This window comes from Peromyscus leucopus, chromosome 8b (assembly GCF_004664715.2).
Source record: "Peromyscus leucopus breed LL Stock chromosome 8b, UCI_PerLeu_2.1, whole genome shotgun sequence".
Taxonomy (NCBI): Eukaryota; Metazoa; Chordata; class Mammalia; order Rodentia; family Cricetidae; genus Peromyscus; species Peromyscus leucopus.
Window position 1 is genome coordinate 61,807,819 of NC_051086.1, and position 16,514 is coordinate 61,824,332.

The window sequence follows — 16,514 nt, forward strand, 5'->3', positions numbered from 1 at the left end:
AAAAAAGCTTTCTCAGGTTTTTGGGTGGAAATTCTTGCTACCACGTTGGGTGCCAGATAGGTGGATCTTTGTGAAGTCAAGGCCAGCCTGGCATACATAGAGAGTCCCAGGACAGCCATGGCTGTGTAGAGAGACCCTGTCTCAAAACAAAGCCCCCAAACCACCTTTTATTGATTTACTAGTCTGTGTATAGCAGTGGTGCTAGAACACAAGAGGATGACATCTTCAGAGGGGGCAAAAGAAAACCGTTGCCAGCCTAGAACTTGGTACCCAGCAAAACCACCAAAGGTAAAATGAAAACAGCTTCAAACAGAAGCCAAGAGGATGCCATGCCGGAAGAATTATTCTACAGGACAAACGGAAAGGCATTCCTTCTTTAAGCTCAAGGAAGAGATTGTAGGTAGTCTAGCCAGGAGCTGAGAGGCAGAGCACTGAGGAAAGCTAGTGTGTGCAGAAGAGGAGAGGAAAGCCAAGTTGTTCATACCAAACCACAAGGGGCCAACAGAAAGGACCGAGTTGAGATTGACTACAGATTGTCAAGGGTGTATCATCTGGAGCAAGCACTAAAAAGAATTTTGAAAATGTCTCTGAGAAGCTAACCGAGGATGTACATAAAATGACAAAAAGTATCAAGAAACAAGAAAAGAGGAGTAAAGAAACAAAGAAGGTAGGGACCATTTGTCAAGCTCCAAGCCCGATGACATCAGTGATAAGATGTAGTTTATTCTGGAGCCAAATATTGGCCATGGCCCAAGAACACAGATTTAGATCACCCCAAATTCCGTGTTCCGACTTGGAAGGTGTTTCACACTTTTATAGTAACAGAACAAAGACGGTCACAAGTCAAGACAGTTTTTTTTTGTTTTTGTCTTTGTTTTTTAATACACTGGTGGACTCATCAGAGAGGTGGAGTACTGAGAAGATGGGGCAGTCCTCTATTATAGGTCTCAGATGCTGTGGATGACATCTTAGACTTGGCGTTGTTGAAGCCAGTGGTCTGCTGAGTTAATGTACTTCAAAAGGTTTGATCTGATAGTTATAGGATGTGTTAGATCGGACACAGGGGTGGGAAAGGGATGGCTAATAATGGTGGGTGGTGGTGTGGATAGCTAAAGATAATTATAGGCTCTGGATCAAATATGTAATCTGAAATTATATAATTAGGCTCTTGAAGTTCTGAACTCATCCTTGCAGACGTTTCTACCCCAGAACTTTTCTTACATTACAGTATTTCAGACGTGCACACAAGGTGAGGACTAATTTTGCCTAGGAGTTTTGTAGCAGGAATCTTAAATGGTCTTATTAATAAAAACAAATCCGGAGCCAGGTATTGGGGTGAATGCTGGAAGATCAGAGAAGCAGAACAAGCCACCGCTTCCTCACCTCACCAATTCCTCAGCTGATCCTGTTTCCTCAGACTGGATGCCTCTCAGCTGAACTGCTACAGCCTGAAAGCTTAACCAGCTCTAGTTCCTCATCCTCCTGCTTTAAATACCTTTCTGCTTTCTGCCATCAGTTCCAGGGATTAAAGGTGTGAGTCACCATGCCTGGCTGTTTCCAGTGTGGCCTTGAACTCACAGAGATCCAGGCTGATCTCTGCCTCTGGAATGCTAGGATTAAAGCCATGTGTACCACCATTTACTGGCCTCTCTATATCTAGTGGTTGTTCTGTTCTCTGACCCCAGATAAGTTTATTAGGGTGCACAATATTTTGGTGAACACAATACCACTACAAAGTTTGTCTTAGCGTTTCTATTGCTGTGAAGAGATGACCATGGCAACTCTTAAAAAGGAAACATTTAACTGGGGCTGGCTTACAGTTCAGAGTTTTAGTCCATTATCATCATGGCGGGAAGCAGGTTGGCACACAGGCAGACATGGTGATGGAGAGGTGGCTGAGAGTTCTGCATCTAGATTGGCAGGCAGCAGGAAGAGAGAGAGAGAGAGACACTGGGCCTGGCTTGAGCATCTGAGACCTCAAAATTCACCCCCAGTGACACACTTCCTCCAACAAGTTCACACCTACTCCAACCAGGCTGCATCTCTTAATAGTGCCACTCCCTATGGGCCTATGAAGGCCATTTTCATTCAGATCACCACAAAGCACAACCCAGAAGGGGGTCGCACTTGAAGGCTGAATGGAATCTAAATCGACCAAGCTAGATCAGATGGGTATTCCTGGTAAGGAGTTTGTGGTGGTTTGAATGAGAAACAGCCTCCATGGGCTCAGATATTTGAACATGGGTTTGCCCGCTGGTGGCACTAGTTGGTAGCACTGTTTGGGGAGGTAGTCCAGTCTAACTGGAGGAACTGAGTCATGGGGGGTGGCGGTGGGGGTGGGCTTTGAGTGTTTATCACCTCACCCTGCTTCCAGTTCTCTCTTCTTCCTGTTTGCAGTTGAAGATGTGGTCTCTCAGCTTCCTCTTCCTGCCCCTATGTGTGTCACCATGCCTGCCGGCCATGATGGACTCTCTCTGGAACCTTAAGGCAAAATAAATTCTTTTTCTCCCATGTGTTGCTTTTGGTCAAGGTGTGTTACCACAGCAACAGAAAAGCAGCTACTGCAGAGTCTACCACATACTAAAGCTTGGGATATAGAAAACCCTAAAATGTTTGTAGGGAGGCTACAACTGTACTCAGAGTCACTAAAAATCACTGTGTTGCGGAAGTCTCTCTAACTAGCGGCTGAAGCAGTCCTCATGCACCGGCCGCCTCGTTATACCGGGAGATCCCCCAGTCCCTCTCTATCTGCCTGCTGCTAAAACCTGCCTGCCCCCTGGCTCAAAAGCAGCATCCACTTCGCAAGGAAGGGTGAGTTCACAGCACTGAGCATGCGCGGTTGGGCCGGTTCCCTTCATTTGTCAAGCGACAGTTGCATTGGGGAGTCAGCTGCACTCATCTTTAGGTCTCTGAGCACGGGGCAGGCGCCCCAGGAAGTTCACAGTGATGTTCCCAGAGTCCACTTCTGCCATCCGGGGGCAGAGCATGTTTAAGAAGGAGGGCCAGCATCAGACTTTTAAAAGTTTGATTCTTTCCATGATAAAAACATGTTTACCTGAGAAGAATGGAAACTATTTTAAAACAAAGAAAATATTCTTACCTCACCTCCCTAACATTTCGCTGCTATGGCTCTGATCTCTATTCTGTACATTTTCTTTTTTTCCATCCTGGAACTTTTCTCATGAACAACTTCTCACATTTCCAAATATCATGTGTTACCTAAGTATTATTACAATCTCTCTGAATATATTATGTTTGAATATATCATTTTAATGGGACATTCTCTGAGTTATATATAATTATATCGGGTAGATTGTATGTGTTAGTGCATATATAATTATAATTCACTTGTCTCAGATAAACAGGTTGTCTGAAAAGTTTGTGTTATTGTTTTTTACTATTTATTTATTTATTTATTTATTTGAGGCAAGGTTTCTCCGTTTGTCCTGGAACTCACTTTGTAGACCAGGCTGGCCTTGAACTCACAGAGATCCATCCACCTGCTTGTGCCTCCAAGTGCTGGGATTAAAGACGTGCACCACCACGCCCATAAAGATTTATTTATTTTTATATGTGTGAGTATTTTGTCTTCATGCATATATTTATACCACGTGTGTGCCAAGGAGATTGGAGGAGAGCATCAGATCCCTTGGAACTGGAATTTCGTGTGGTTGTAGACGCCATATGGGTGCTGAGTCAAGAGGTCCTCTCCAAGAGCATCTACTGTGAGATAATCTTTTTGTATACTATAAAGATGTGTTTCTGCCTAAGGAGTTTTATGATTGGTTTAATAAAAAGCTCCATGGCCAATAGCTAGGCAGAAGAGGGTAGGCGTGACTTCTGGGCAAAGAGAGGAACTGGCTGGAGGAATCGAGGTGCACAGATTTTTGCCAGCCGACTTGAGCAAGTTGGACATGCTGTATCAAGGAGAAGTAAAGGGCCATGTGGCAGAATGTAGATGAAAAAAATATGGGTTAATTAAGTTATAAGAGCTAGTTGGAAACGAGCCTAAGCTAAAGGCCAAGCTTTCATAATTAATAATAAGTATCCGTGTCATTATTTGGGAGTTAGCAATACAAAGGAAGATTTGCTACAAGTATCAAGTGCTCTTAATCTCTGAGCCACTGCTCCAGCCCCGTCTACAAGTTTTTTGACTGCAATCATAGTGTTTTGGAGAATGTGGTATGTAAAGCCAACTTCCATGCTTCAGATTAATCCCCGTGGTTTGTGGAATCTGAGGATTTAAGAGTCTTGATGGGACACACACAGAAACCCTGTCTCAAAAAACAAAAACAAACCATGAGTCTTGGTGCAGGTTGGGCACCTTGTTTCTGGAAACATTCCCGTCCTTCAGCAGCATTTGTTCTGCCAGGGTCCTGGGGCCACTTTGGCAGTCTTGATTAAAATGAAGTTTTGAGCTGGACAAATCAAAACCTGCCTGGGCTACAGGAGGAGTGTAAGGCGAGCCTGGACAATTTAATGAGACTCTTGTCTCCAGAAACAAAGGGTAAGATGGAGGCTGGAGATTCAGTTCAGTGGTACAGCCCTGACCTAGCAAACTCAGTACTACCAAAAAAGGGGAGGAAAAATTATGTAATTTTGCTGATGTGTTGGATACAAAAAATAAAAGCAAAAATACCGTGGTTTCCATTCAGATGCTAGAGCATGTTAAGTCTCAAACCCGAGACAAATGGCTGAGGTACCAGGTTCTCACAGTCCCTACCAGTTACACACATGACTGGCATACCCCGCCCCCTACCCTAAACTTCTCCAGCCCACAGAAGGCTGCCCTTCCCCGAGCTGCCCTCCCCTATATAATCCAGCAGTTTGGTTACCTATCCTCTTTGGGCCTCCTGGCTGCTGTGCCTGGCTCCTCCTCCCCTCCCCCTCTGTCCTGTCGCCACATGGCTCAGGGTCAGGTCCACTCTGGACTCTGCCTCTGGCTGTGTTCTCTCTTTTATCTACAATAAACTTTCTTCTCCACCATACCTAGAAGCAGTCTGTTCTTTCCTTTTTATTTCTTTTTTTTCATTCAGGGTAGAGGTGTGTGTGTGTGTGTGTGTGTGTGTGTGTGTGTGTGTGTGTGTGTGTGTGTGTGTGACATATAGCACTGTGCAACAACCTCTCAGGAGGGCTTAGACTTTATTCAATTACTGGATAGGGAGAAATATTTTTTTTTAAAGATTTTTTTGGTTACCCCCTCCCTCCCACAATAGGGTTTTTCTGTGTCTGTCCTGGATGTCCCCTGCCTGCCTCTGCCTCCCGAGTGCTGGGATGAAAGGCATGTACAACCACCACCCGGTTTAGGACTTTTTTAAAAACATTTATTTTATGTGTATGGGTGTTTTGCCTGCATGTGTGTCTATGTATGTACCGTGTGCAGTGCCTGCAGAAGCCAGAAGAGGGCATCAGATCCCCTGGAACTGGTGTTACTGATGGTTGTGAGTCACCATATGAATGCTGGGGATTGAACCCCCATCCTCTGGAAGAGCAGCCAGTGCTCTAAACTGTGGAGCCATCTCTCCAGGCCCCCTATGGAGAAATCTTAAGACTGCTATCATGTACAGTTAAAACACCTGTCCTGCATCAGGATTTAAAAACAGTTTAAAAGGTTGAGTCCGTGTGTATGAGAGTTTACCTGTAGGTATGTCTACGTACCATGTGCATGCTTGGTGCCTGCAGCGGTCAAAACAGCGTGTCAGACCCCTGGAACTGACGTTACAGACAGCGAGCTGCCATGTGGGTGCTGGGAACCGAACCTGGGTCTTTTGCTAACTCTCCAGACCCCTTCATCACACTGCATGAGGAACATTTTGTGGGCCTGAGGACTTAGTTCAGTGGTAAGGACTTGCTGCTCAGCTAGTGTGAGGTCCCCTGTACAAGACATCGATAGGGGGTGGGGGACAGATGTTTTCGCACTATTCTCTTGTGTACCTTCTAACTATGGCTTCCAATTCTAACAGAGTCAATATGTAGACCTTCTGCTGCGTGATCACATCGTCCTTGCTCTGGGGATTTGAAAGGCAGGGTCATTTTATTCTCCCTGTCTTCCAAGTGGGTGGCTTCCTTCGAAGTACAGATTCTTGGACTCTGCCCTCCCCAGCGCAGCTCCACACCGACAGGTGTCTGCACGGCCCTGGGCTCCAGCTGGGGAGCCCTTTCTTCCTGACAACTTCAGAGCATCTACCATTCTGGTGGCTGGGGATACAGGCTGGGGATACAGTACCGAAGGACCCAAGATCCTTGCCGTCTAGGAAAGGGAGACAGACAGCAAACAGAGACAAGACAGTCATAACAATGCCATGAGAGGGAGTGACAGGAGGAGGGGGAGGGTGTGGCTGTCATAAATCACAGGGTCAGGTTACATTTTTAGCAGAGGTGGGGCAGCCAGTGACATGGACGTCTGGGAGAACAGCATTCCAGGCAGAAGAGGAGATGGCGGGTGCAGGAATAAGACTGACGGGCAAGTTGGAAGGGGACTGAGGAGGCCAGTGAAGGCAGAGTAAAGAGAGGCCAGAGTGGGGTGGGTGGAGCCGGGGGAGGGTGGAGGTGGCGCAGGTGGCTGTGGCTTGCAGGATGGCTTGGGTTTCACTAGTGAAGTGGAAACCACTGGATGGGCCTAGCTGTGTTCAAGGAATGTAGGCCATCCCCCATGGAAGGGATTGGTGAGGACAACCAGGCCATGGCTGAGATTCTGGCTGCTCCCTCCCTCTAGGCCATCTCCCAGTGGTTTGTAACTCTGCCCCCGCTGCAGGATGCCTCTGGGGGTGCAGGAAAACACAGGTTGAAGGCTAACTGAAAGGTGGACTCTGGCTAGGCAGCCACCAGGCCATCATCCATGCTAGAGTCAGGCTTTTCGGTGATCTGGCTGCCTCCCATGCTCCTGTAAATAAGTCCGCTAAACTCACCGGTTTGCCAAGCCAGACCTGGGCAGAATGGTTTACCAAGTGAAGCTTACCAAGAGTCAGAAGAGGCCTCCAGTCAACGGACGGACACATGGACTGAGACACACCCTGCCCCACTCTCAACTGAGAGACCCTGACCTCTCCTGACCTTAGCTCCTATCTAGGCAGTAGTTGCAAGGTTTTAGCCCAGTGGTTCCCCACCTTCCTAATGCTTTGACCCTTGAATACAGTTCCTCGTGTCGAGGTGACCCCCAACCATAAAATTATTCTCGTTGCTACTTCATAAGTGTAATTTTCCTACTGTTATGAATCATAATGTAAATATTTGACATGAGATCCCTGTGGGGCGTGACCCACAGGTTGAGAACCATTGTTTTAGCCAGTCTCTCTGTGCTGATCCCACTGGTAAAAGCTCTGTGTGGGCAGGGATATCGGGGAGCAACAGGATGGGGGTGCACACAGAGGCCTGATTATCTGAAGTAGAAGTCTCTCTCTCTAGAAGCCCACTGAGGGTTAGTTGGCACCCACCTATTCTGAGCCTTAGCCTCTCACTGGCCCAAAGATGAGAGTCACTGACTCTCTGCAAGCCCAGGCAGAGATGGAGCCACTCTCTACTCCAAGGATCAGGGCCCTGCGGGTCACACACGGACCCTGTTAGTTCTTGGGGACTTTGCTGACTCTGCTCCCAGGTCCCCACATGAGCACCAGAGGCCCCTATTCCTACCCTTTAAAGCGTCTGTCGTGGTTGGACTCTACACTGATCACTCAGTCAGGTCTGTGTCTCTCGCCCCCAGTCTAGAAGCTGCCAAGTCGGGGATTGGGGTCAGAGAACGGATGGGGGCGGGGCTTTGTCTGTTTCCCTCCAGGTCGCGTTCTCAGACCTCCACTGCACTCAGTAAAGACCCCAGATGAATGAACGAAGAAACGGTGGAGGAAGGGTGTTACTGTGAACTCCTTTCTCACAGGCAATAAAACAGAAGCCCAGGCAGACAGGAAGTCGGAGCGGCTCAGCCGCAGCGCAGGTGTCTGCTTTCTGGCCCAGTTCCTGCAGAGCACAGGGCTACCCAGGGACCTCACCCGTCTCCTGGTCTTGTCTCAACTCTGCTCCTCTAAGGGAACTGCAGAATCAGATGCCAGACCTAAAAGTGAAACTAGCACCAGGAAAGGCTCCCGGGCAGGAGCAGGGGCAAAGGACAACCTATTAGTCTTTAGCAATAGCTGACAGCTATTAAGGATATTAGCAAGTGGGCACACCTTTAATCCCAGCACCCAGGAGCCTGAGGCAGGAGGATCTCTATGAGTTTGAGGCCAGCCTGGTGTGTGTAAACAATAATAGCACTTCCGATGTACCAGAGCTCGCTGTTCTTTCCCAATACCTCTTCCAGACAGCTTTTCCTTTCTGTTTTGTTTATTTAGGACAAGATTTTACTATATCGCCTTGGGTGGCCTGGAATTCCCTGTGTATACAAAGCTGGCTTCGAACTCACAGAGATCCACCTGCCTCTGCCCCTGGCATGCTGGGATTAAAAGCCTGTGCCAACAGGCCCCGCCTCCACGCAGCTTTTCTTCCAGATAAAGTGTTCCAGCGCGGGCCATCAGGCTCTGGATGTCCTTGTACAGATGCCCTGTACAGCGCTCCAGACGCCACACGGCGGGCATACCCAGTCTTGCGCTCTAGTCCTGCGTACCCATTGATCTCTGGATTCGGATCACTGAATCGCAGGTCTATAAAGCTGCCATGAGATAATACACACTCAGAATTTCCGGGCCCAGCACAAAGTAAATGTTCGATAAATGTTAATTATTGATACTCTAGTTATTCTAGTTATTCTTATGAGTGTTCCTGGTTCCAGGAGGGACGGCTGCAGCAAGGCGATATCTTTGCGCTGTTTGAAGTGAGGTCACCCCACAGGGATTCTAACTCGACTACACCCAGCCTAGAGCACAGCGGGCCAAAGTTTTGGAGGCTGACATCTCATGCCCCGCCCCTCCAGACTTTAACTGGGAGAGGAGCAGGAGGCCTGCGCCGGCGCAGACCGTGCAGACCGGCCCGAGCCTCCCGCAGCTGGATCCGACGTGCCAGCCCCTCCGCGTTTGCGCATGGAGGGGCGCGTGAGCCCCGTGGGCTCGTCCCGCAGCATCCCCGCCGCGGCCGTGCTGTGCCGTGGCCCCGTGGAGCCTGTCGTCTTCCTGGCCAACTTTGCCCTGGTCCTGCAAGGCCCGCTCACCACGCAGTACCTGTGGCACCGGTTCAGCACCGAGCTGGGCTACAATGGCACCCGCCACCGGGGGAACTGCGGGAACCAAAGCGCGGATCCCATCATGAAGGTAGCGGGGACCAGAGTAGCTGTGAACGCGGAGCACGGCACGGGGCGGGGCCTGTGGAAGATGGGGTCCGTGAGAGGGGACGCACGTGGCGTGCTGGGCGGAGCTAGAGCCAAGGGGGCCTCCCCGGGCTGACTGCCTTGGGGTGCGGACCTAGAGAACGGCTGGCCTGGAGAGTTAATCTAAGTGCGGGGAAGGAAGGAATGCTTATCCAGGACCTGTTTTTACAAGTTCGAGTAACATTCCAAGAGGCTCAGGGCTCCAATGCAAGGCACCCTGTAGCTCCCAGGATGATGGTGGCTAACCAAAGTGAGCGCCTTCGCCCTGGCGATTCTGTCTTTACAGGAAGTGGAGACCCTGACTTCCCACTGGACCCTCTACATGAACGTGGGCGGCTTCCTGGTGGGACTTTTCTGGTCCACCCTTCTGGGAGCCTGGAGTGACCGCGTGGGTCGCCGCCCACTGCTGGTGCTGTCCTCTCTTGGCCTGCTGCTCCAGGTCGTGGTTTCCATCTTCGTGGTGCAGCTAGAGCTGCACGTCGGCTTCTTCGTGCTTGGCCGAGTCCTTTGTGCCCTTCTAGGAGACTTCAATGGCCTCCTGGCTGCTAGCTTTGCCTCTGTGGCGGATGTCAGCTCTAACCACAGTCGCACCTTCCGCATGGCTCTGCTGGAAGCATGCATTGGTGTGGCTGGGACCCTGGCAAGCCTTCTCGGGGGTCATTGGCTCCGGGCCCAGGGTTATGCCAACCCCTTCTGGCTGGCTCTGGCCCTGCTGATCGTCCTGACGCTATATGCAGCATTCTGTTTTGGTGAGACGGTGAAGGAGCCAAAGTCCACCAGGCTTTTCACGCTCCACCATCACCGATCCATTGCCCGGCTGTATGTGGTCCCATCCCCAGAGAAGTCCAGGAAGCATCTAGCCCTGTACTCATTGGCCATCTTCGTTGTGGTCACTGTGCACTTTGGGGCTCAAGACATCCTGACGCTCTATGAGCTGAGCACGCCCCTCTGCTGGGACTCCAAGCTGGTTGGCTATGGCTCTGCAGCCCAGCAGATACCCTACCTCACCAGCCTGGTCGGCCTAAAACTTCTGCAGTACTGCCTGGCGGACACCTGGGTGGCTGAGATTGGCCTGTCCTTCAACATCCTGGGCATGGTGGTCTTTGCATTTGCTACCACCACACCCCTCATGTTCACAGGTAAACTGAAAACGGGGTCATCCACTCATTGTCCTCAAATGTGGTTCAAGCCTTTGTCTTTGGACCCAGAGTTACACTCTCAGCCTGTACAGAGAAACCCCAGAAAAATAACATCTCTGATAAACAGAAAATATAGAGCATCAGTGGCCAAAGTAATTAATGCACGTTATCAACCATAAATATTGTCAGGAATGTAGAGCAAAAGACGAAAGCATGGCCCATAAGCTAATTGCTTTAGCCCTTGGCCTCCCATAGCTTATTTATAGTGTTCTTAAGCAAAGTCCATGCTACTAATGTCTTGCTCCTTGGCTCTTAGATAAGAATCACTGGGCCTCCCTTAAGAATCTTGTTTGTTTAGAAACAGTCTCAGACTTGGCCAGGTGATATTTTGTGTAGCTGAAGATGACGTTGAAATTTTGATCCTCCTGCCTCTACCTCCCAGATCCTGGGATCACAGGCATTAGCAACCTTACTCTGCCTTCTTTTTTTTCTCTTGTTTGTTAAAAAGCCAAAATCTCTAAAATTCCTGTCGACTCACTTCCTCTTCCTTCCCTTCCTTCCCCTTGCTCCTGCTCCCCTCCCTCTCCTGAGAAGAGGGGCAGCTGGCTAAGGAATGAAGTTAACTTCCTTTTTTTTTTTTTTTTAGAAAACTTTATTTTTATTTTATGTGCAGTAGTGTTTTCCCTGCATATCTGTGTGAGGATGCCAGATGTCCTGGAACTGGAGTTACAGACAGTTGTGAGCTGCCATGTGGGTGATGGGAATTGAACCCAGGTCCTCTGGGAAAGCAGTCAGTGCAAGCGTTGTACGCCTGTAGATCGCCGGATGCCACGGCCCTCGAAAGTGCTGAGATAAAGATGTGGCACAGAGGCTCGGCAGAATTGCAAATGTTGTACGCCTGTAGGTCGCCGGATGCCGGGAGCAAAGGAACTCACGTGCTATGTCATCAACAAGTGCCCTTCGCAGATGTCACTCCTTATCCCAAAGTGGCTGAAGCAAATTGTCACACAGGGTTAAACAACAGAGAGGTGTTCTCTCAGTACTAGAGGCCAGAAGTCCAGGATCAGAGTCACTGGGCTGAAATCAGAATGTCCCAGGGCGGTGCTCGCTCGGACACCAGGGGGAGAAGCTGTATCCCATCTGCTAGAGACTGGCCACATCCCCATCAGCTTAATGAAAAGGAGAGCTTCCCTTAAGGACCTTCCTGATTAAACCTGTAGAGACTCATTTCCCATAGAAGACAGTTCACAGGTTTAGGGCCTGCCTTCGAGGCTGTTAGTCAACCTCTCACACTGTAGAACCATCCTCCGCTAGAGGCCTGTGGTCTTCCTCTTACAGGCTAGGAGATGGTTCAGGGAAGTCTGTTAGACGAGGTCACACACACACAGTAAGTGATGGTAACAGGGTTTGAACTCAGGGCCAGCTCCAAAGCCCATATGCTCATGTTCTGAGTCCTGCTGTCTCCCTTCTAGTACCAAGTGGCCACCAGAGGTGTCTGGTAAAGCAGTTGGCAGGGCCTAGCTCTCATTTAGAAAGAGTGAACAGATGGGCAAGCCTGCAGAAAGCTGCTGTCTTTCCTCTTGGGTCCAACATCTGTCCCTCCTGGGCTGTCCCCCCCCCCCCCCGGCCTCGATCACTCTTTGCTGACCAGTGTTTCTCCCTGCAGGGTACGGGTTGCTTTTCTTGTCATTGGTCACTACACCTGTCATCCGGGCCAAGCTCTCCAAGCTGGTGAGCGAGTCGGAGCACGGTGAGTGTGTCAGGGTCAGTCTGTACCTGGTCCCTCATGTCCAGTGTTGCCTGGATGGGCTGTTCTGGTCAAGGATGGCCTGTCTTCTACCCTGGAGGAGGAAGTAGCCAAGACAGATGCGCTTCCACCACGTGCTCAGAGCTGGCTCGAGACAGATGCTGTGGATTTTTGTACCACAGAGCTAAGATTGCTATCATTAGAGCATGATCAAGTTTATCTCTTCAGACCTTATTTTTCCCATCTGTGAAGTGGGTGTGATGATACCAGGGTTTCCTGTTTTGCTGGGGTCAGAGTATCCAGGCCCAGAGGGAATGAGTGATCTGTGCCATAGGTTTTGTTGTTCCCAGCTGTCAGAAGAAGCAGAGGCCTAGAGAGTTACGTTGAGTTCTTCAAGGTTGCTCAGTAAATAATTGGGATGGGGATGCATGCATGTGTATGTATATGTACTCACAGACTTGTGACGTCAGTGTCTTAAGGAACATGGAGTCTCTGACTTGGGCAGTCTAGCTAACCACTTGGCCTGGTGGGTTTCCTGTCTCCACCTCCCAAGCACTGGGATTACAGGTGCCCACCACACCCACCTGGCTTTTATGTGGGTGCAGGGCATCCGAACTCTGGTCCTGGTGCTTTATCTACTGATCCAGCTCCACCCCACGCACGCACACACCTCCTGTTCTGTGTGTTTTTTTAAGAGCACTTGATCTTGTAGCTGGGCTTTCCAGCCCTGACTTGTTCGCGACCTGTTTCTTCATCTATGACATGAGACCTTTGTTCCCCTGGACGCTGGCAGGTCCTCATAGTCTGACAGTTGAGCCTCTGTTTCTATGAGGTTATCGCTCAGTGTGCAGCAGCTGGATGACAGAGCTGGGTTCAGGCTCGGGTGCTAAAATGCCTCCTCATTCATCCAGTATACTTTTGTTTTTATTTTGAAACAGGGTCTTGGTAAGTAGCCCAAACTGTCCTTGAGCTCAAAATCCTCCTGCCTCAGCTTCCTGAGAGCTGGAACGACAGTTGTGTTTCACCATGTATGCAGACAGCGGACTTTTTTTACCCAGCACATTTCACTGTACCCACTGTGGGAAAATAGCAGCCCCGCCCCTGCCCCAGGAGGCCTCCAGTGATAGGTACCCTTCATTTTTAAAATGACTGGCAGTCCCTGCAATAGCTCGTGTCCTCCGTTCACCGGAGGAGGAGCAGTGACCCAGAGACCCAGAAAGATAAGCTCCTCAGTGAGCACACAGCTGGGAGTGTTGGAACTTGGCATCGAATGATGCTTCCAAAGAGGGGAAGCCTGTCAGGCGTCCATTAGACTTCATCATGTGTAGAACTGGCAAGACTAGGCAGGCAAAAGCACTTGTCACCAAGCCTGATGACCAGAGTTCTCCATCTAGAGCCCACATGGGAGGAGAGAACCTGCCCCTGAAAGTTGTCCTCTGACCCCCACCCCCCACATGCTTGGCTCAAGTGACGCACGCACATGGGTGAATATGATAAAAAATACATTCTTAAAAGAAGTCATCATGGTGGTACATCCTCAAAATCCTAGCACTTGAGGCTGAGGCAGGAGGATTGCAAGTTTAAGGGCAACCTAAGCCACATAGTGAGACTATTTCTTAAAACAAACCAAGCTGGGGCTGGAGAGATGGCTCAGAGTTTAATAGCACTGGCTGCTCTTCCAGAAGACCAGGGTTCCGTTGCCAGCACCCACATGATGACTTACAGCCATCTGTAACTCCATTTCCAGAGAGTCTGACACCCTCTTCTAGTTCCCAAGGGCACCAGGCATGCACGTGGTGCAGAGTCATACATGCAGGCAAAACACGCATACACGTTAATGTTTTAAGTAAAAGGTACCACGCAGGCTTTTCTGTGAATTTAATAACAATCAACAGCTGTGTATCTAATAGCCCGTCTGCCCGGCGCTTCCCATGTATAACTTCATTGAGTCTTTACCACAGCACAGAGTAGGAGGCACAGGAAAGGGTGGCCAGTTGTCTCGCCCCAGGTCATCCAGCTGTGGGGGGTACTGCCCTCGTTTGACCCTGGGTTTTTCCAACTCTGAAGTGTGGTCTTGATCCCTCCCAGGTGCTCTCTTCTCTGCTGTGGCCTGTGTGAATAGCTTGGCCATGCTGACGGCCTCCGGCATCTTCAACTCACTCTACCCAGCCACTCTGAACTTCATGAAGGGCTTCCCCTTCCTCCTGGGAGCTGGCCTCCTCTTCATCCCGGCCATTCTGATCGGGTAATCGAGGGCCCTGGCCTTGCCTGCTCATCATGGTGTCTTACTTTCCTAGAGGTTTCCTCTTGCTCCTGCTCCCAACTCAAAATGGCAGCTTTGCTCCTGGAACCCTTGGCCTTTAGATAATGTCATCCAGGGCTAACCCTACCCCAGGCAGGTGGCTGCCTGGTCTTTTAGGAGCCATCTCCAGAGCAGTAGAGGGACATGCGGCGAGCGGTCAGGCTAACACTGCTGCTTGACAAGGCCTCTGGCTGCTTGTGGCTAAGCCCCAGGCTAGGCTGGACCCACTGAGGTCTTAGAGAGTTCTTCTCCAGAGCCCTCTGCCTGTGGACATTGTCCTATGCCTGTTGGCTTGGGGAGGGAGGCACCTGGAACTGCCCACCCATGTCATTCCCACGTCACCTCTCCAGACTGGGCTTGAGGGCTCCCCATGCCACTTCTGAACCATCTCTCTGGTCTCTCACAGGGTGCTGGAGAAGGTTAATCCACGTCCTGATTTCCAGCAGTTTCCTCCCAGTTCCTGATCTGCCAGAGGCCACGAGGAACAGTGGACCCACACCAGCCAGCCCTCTGAGGGCAGTACTCACTTTGGACAGGGTGCTCAAGCCGGTCGTGGGCACCACCTGGCCCCCCACTGAGCCAGACCCTGCGTAGGGTCAGGACAGGCCCACTCGGGGCAGGCTACAGGGAGCCGTTTGAGCCAGGGGTTTCTTCACCCTTTATGCCATTCAGCATTCAGCAGCCTCCAGAGTGAAGGAGACGGCACTTCAAGTGAAGCATGAGAACCAACCTCTGCTTACAGCCCATGGTTCTAGGTCCCTGATGTGTGCAGTGGCCTCCATTCAGCCCTAATGAGAAGTACGGTACCTGGGGGAGTATTGCCCCAGAGGGAGAAGCCTCGCCTGTGTTTGGGAATGAGCCCTTGACCCCAACACCCTTGACCTCAGCCATGTCACCTGTCACAGTAAATTGTCTGAGCCAGACTGAAGAGTCACGGGGCTTCGGGACTTTCTGTCTTTCTGCTCTTGGCCTGTTCGGCACAGCCCGGCAGCTGCTGGGCTGGAGTTCCTGAGCTGCCTGTGGGGTTGGTCCTGGCATGTCCCTCCAGGCTCCATCTTTCTAAGCTGCTGAGGGGTGAAGGGCTTGTGAGGCATCATCAGAGCAGCGGAGACACTTGGGGCCCAAGCCCTGGCTGCTCTTCCTGAGTCAGGTCAGGTGAGTCGCTCCCTGGCTGGTTTCATGGCTACGCCAGCCCCAGCAGGATCTCTCTGGGCTGCCGTTTTGCCGAGCAGGGCCGTGTGTGTGTGTGTGTGTGTGTGTGTGTGTGTGTGTGTGTGTGTGTGTGTGCTGAGACCATCCTTCCTGCTTCCGTGAGTGAATGGAGGTTGGAAAACCAGGACCCAGAGCTGAAAGGCAGACTCTGGCCCGTTGTGAAGCTGCTGTTTTTGGCAACTGGCAGTCTCCCCACCAAGCTGACCCAAAGTGTGTGTGTGTGTGTGTGGGAGGTTGTGATTCTTCACACTGGAACTATTCCTGAGAGCTAGATGCTGCGTCTGCACTTACCCACCTACCTACCCTGCGAGGCAGTTTCCTGGCTGGAAACCATGCAGGTAAAAGACAATTCTCCCAGGGAAAAATGAAGGCCCACTGAACTGTGGCGGTCCCTCCTTCCACACCCCTCCCTCACTGCCCCCCTCAGGCCCACTGAACTGCAGCAGGGTCCATCCTGCCTCACCGCCCCCTCTGGAGATGGAAAACTAAGCAAGAAACGTTCTTCCACGGACCCCACCACCGTGAGGCTGTGAGGAGGAAAAGGCTCCACTCTGGCACCTTGACCTTGAATAAACCTAGTGAAACCTGGGTCAGCACTCCTCCCAAACTGTCTGGTTACCAGGACCAGGGCCGTTCCAACAGCACCAGTAGCCTGAGCAGACCTGCACCATGGGAAAGAGGCGGGACCTCCATGGGATGCGTTAGGAAGCTCAGTTACTAGATGCTCTGAGATCCCTCCAGCTTCATGCCTCCCAGGATGAGATGCCTAGTGAAGGGATGAACCAACTATGGCTGGGTTTTTACCCTCTTAATGTCCCTGAGCAG

General features: G+C 50.7%; 1 protein-coding gene across 1 annotated transcript; it reads left to right on the forward strand.

The window, feature by feature from the left end:
• Window positions 1–8,925: 8,925 nt before the first annotated feature.
• On the forward strand, window positions 8,926–15,411 carry Slc46a1 (solute carrier family 46 member 1). Its single transcript, XM_028866886.1, has 5 exons — window positions 8,926–9,233; window positions 9,576–10,428; window positions 12,095–12,178; window positions 14,264–14,420; window positions 14,884–15,411. The coding sequence occupies exons 1-5, from the start codon at window positions 9,006–9,008 to the stop codon at window positions 14,939–14,941; spliced, it is 1,380 nt and encodes a 459-aa protein (XP_028722719.1). The 5' UTR covers window positions 8,926–9,005; the 3' UTR covers window positions 14,942–15,411.
• Window positions 15,412–16,514: the final 1,103 nt, after the last annotated feature.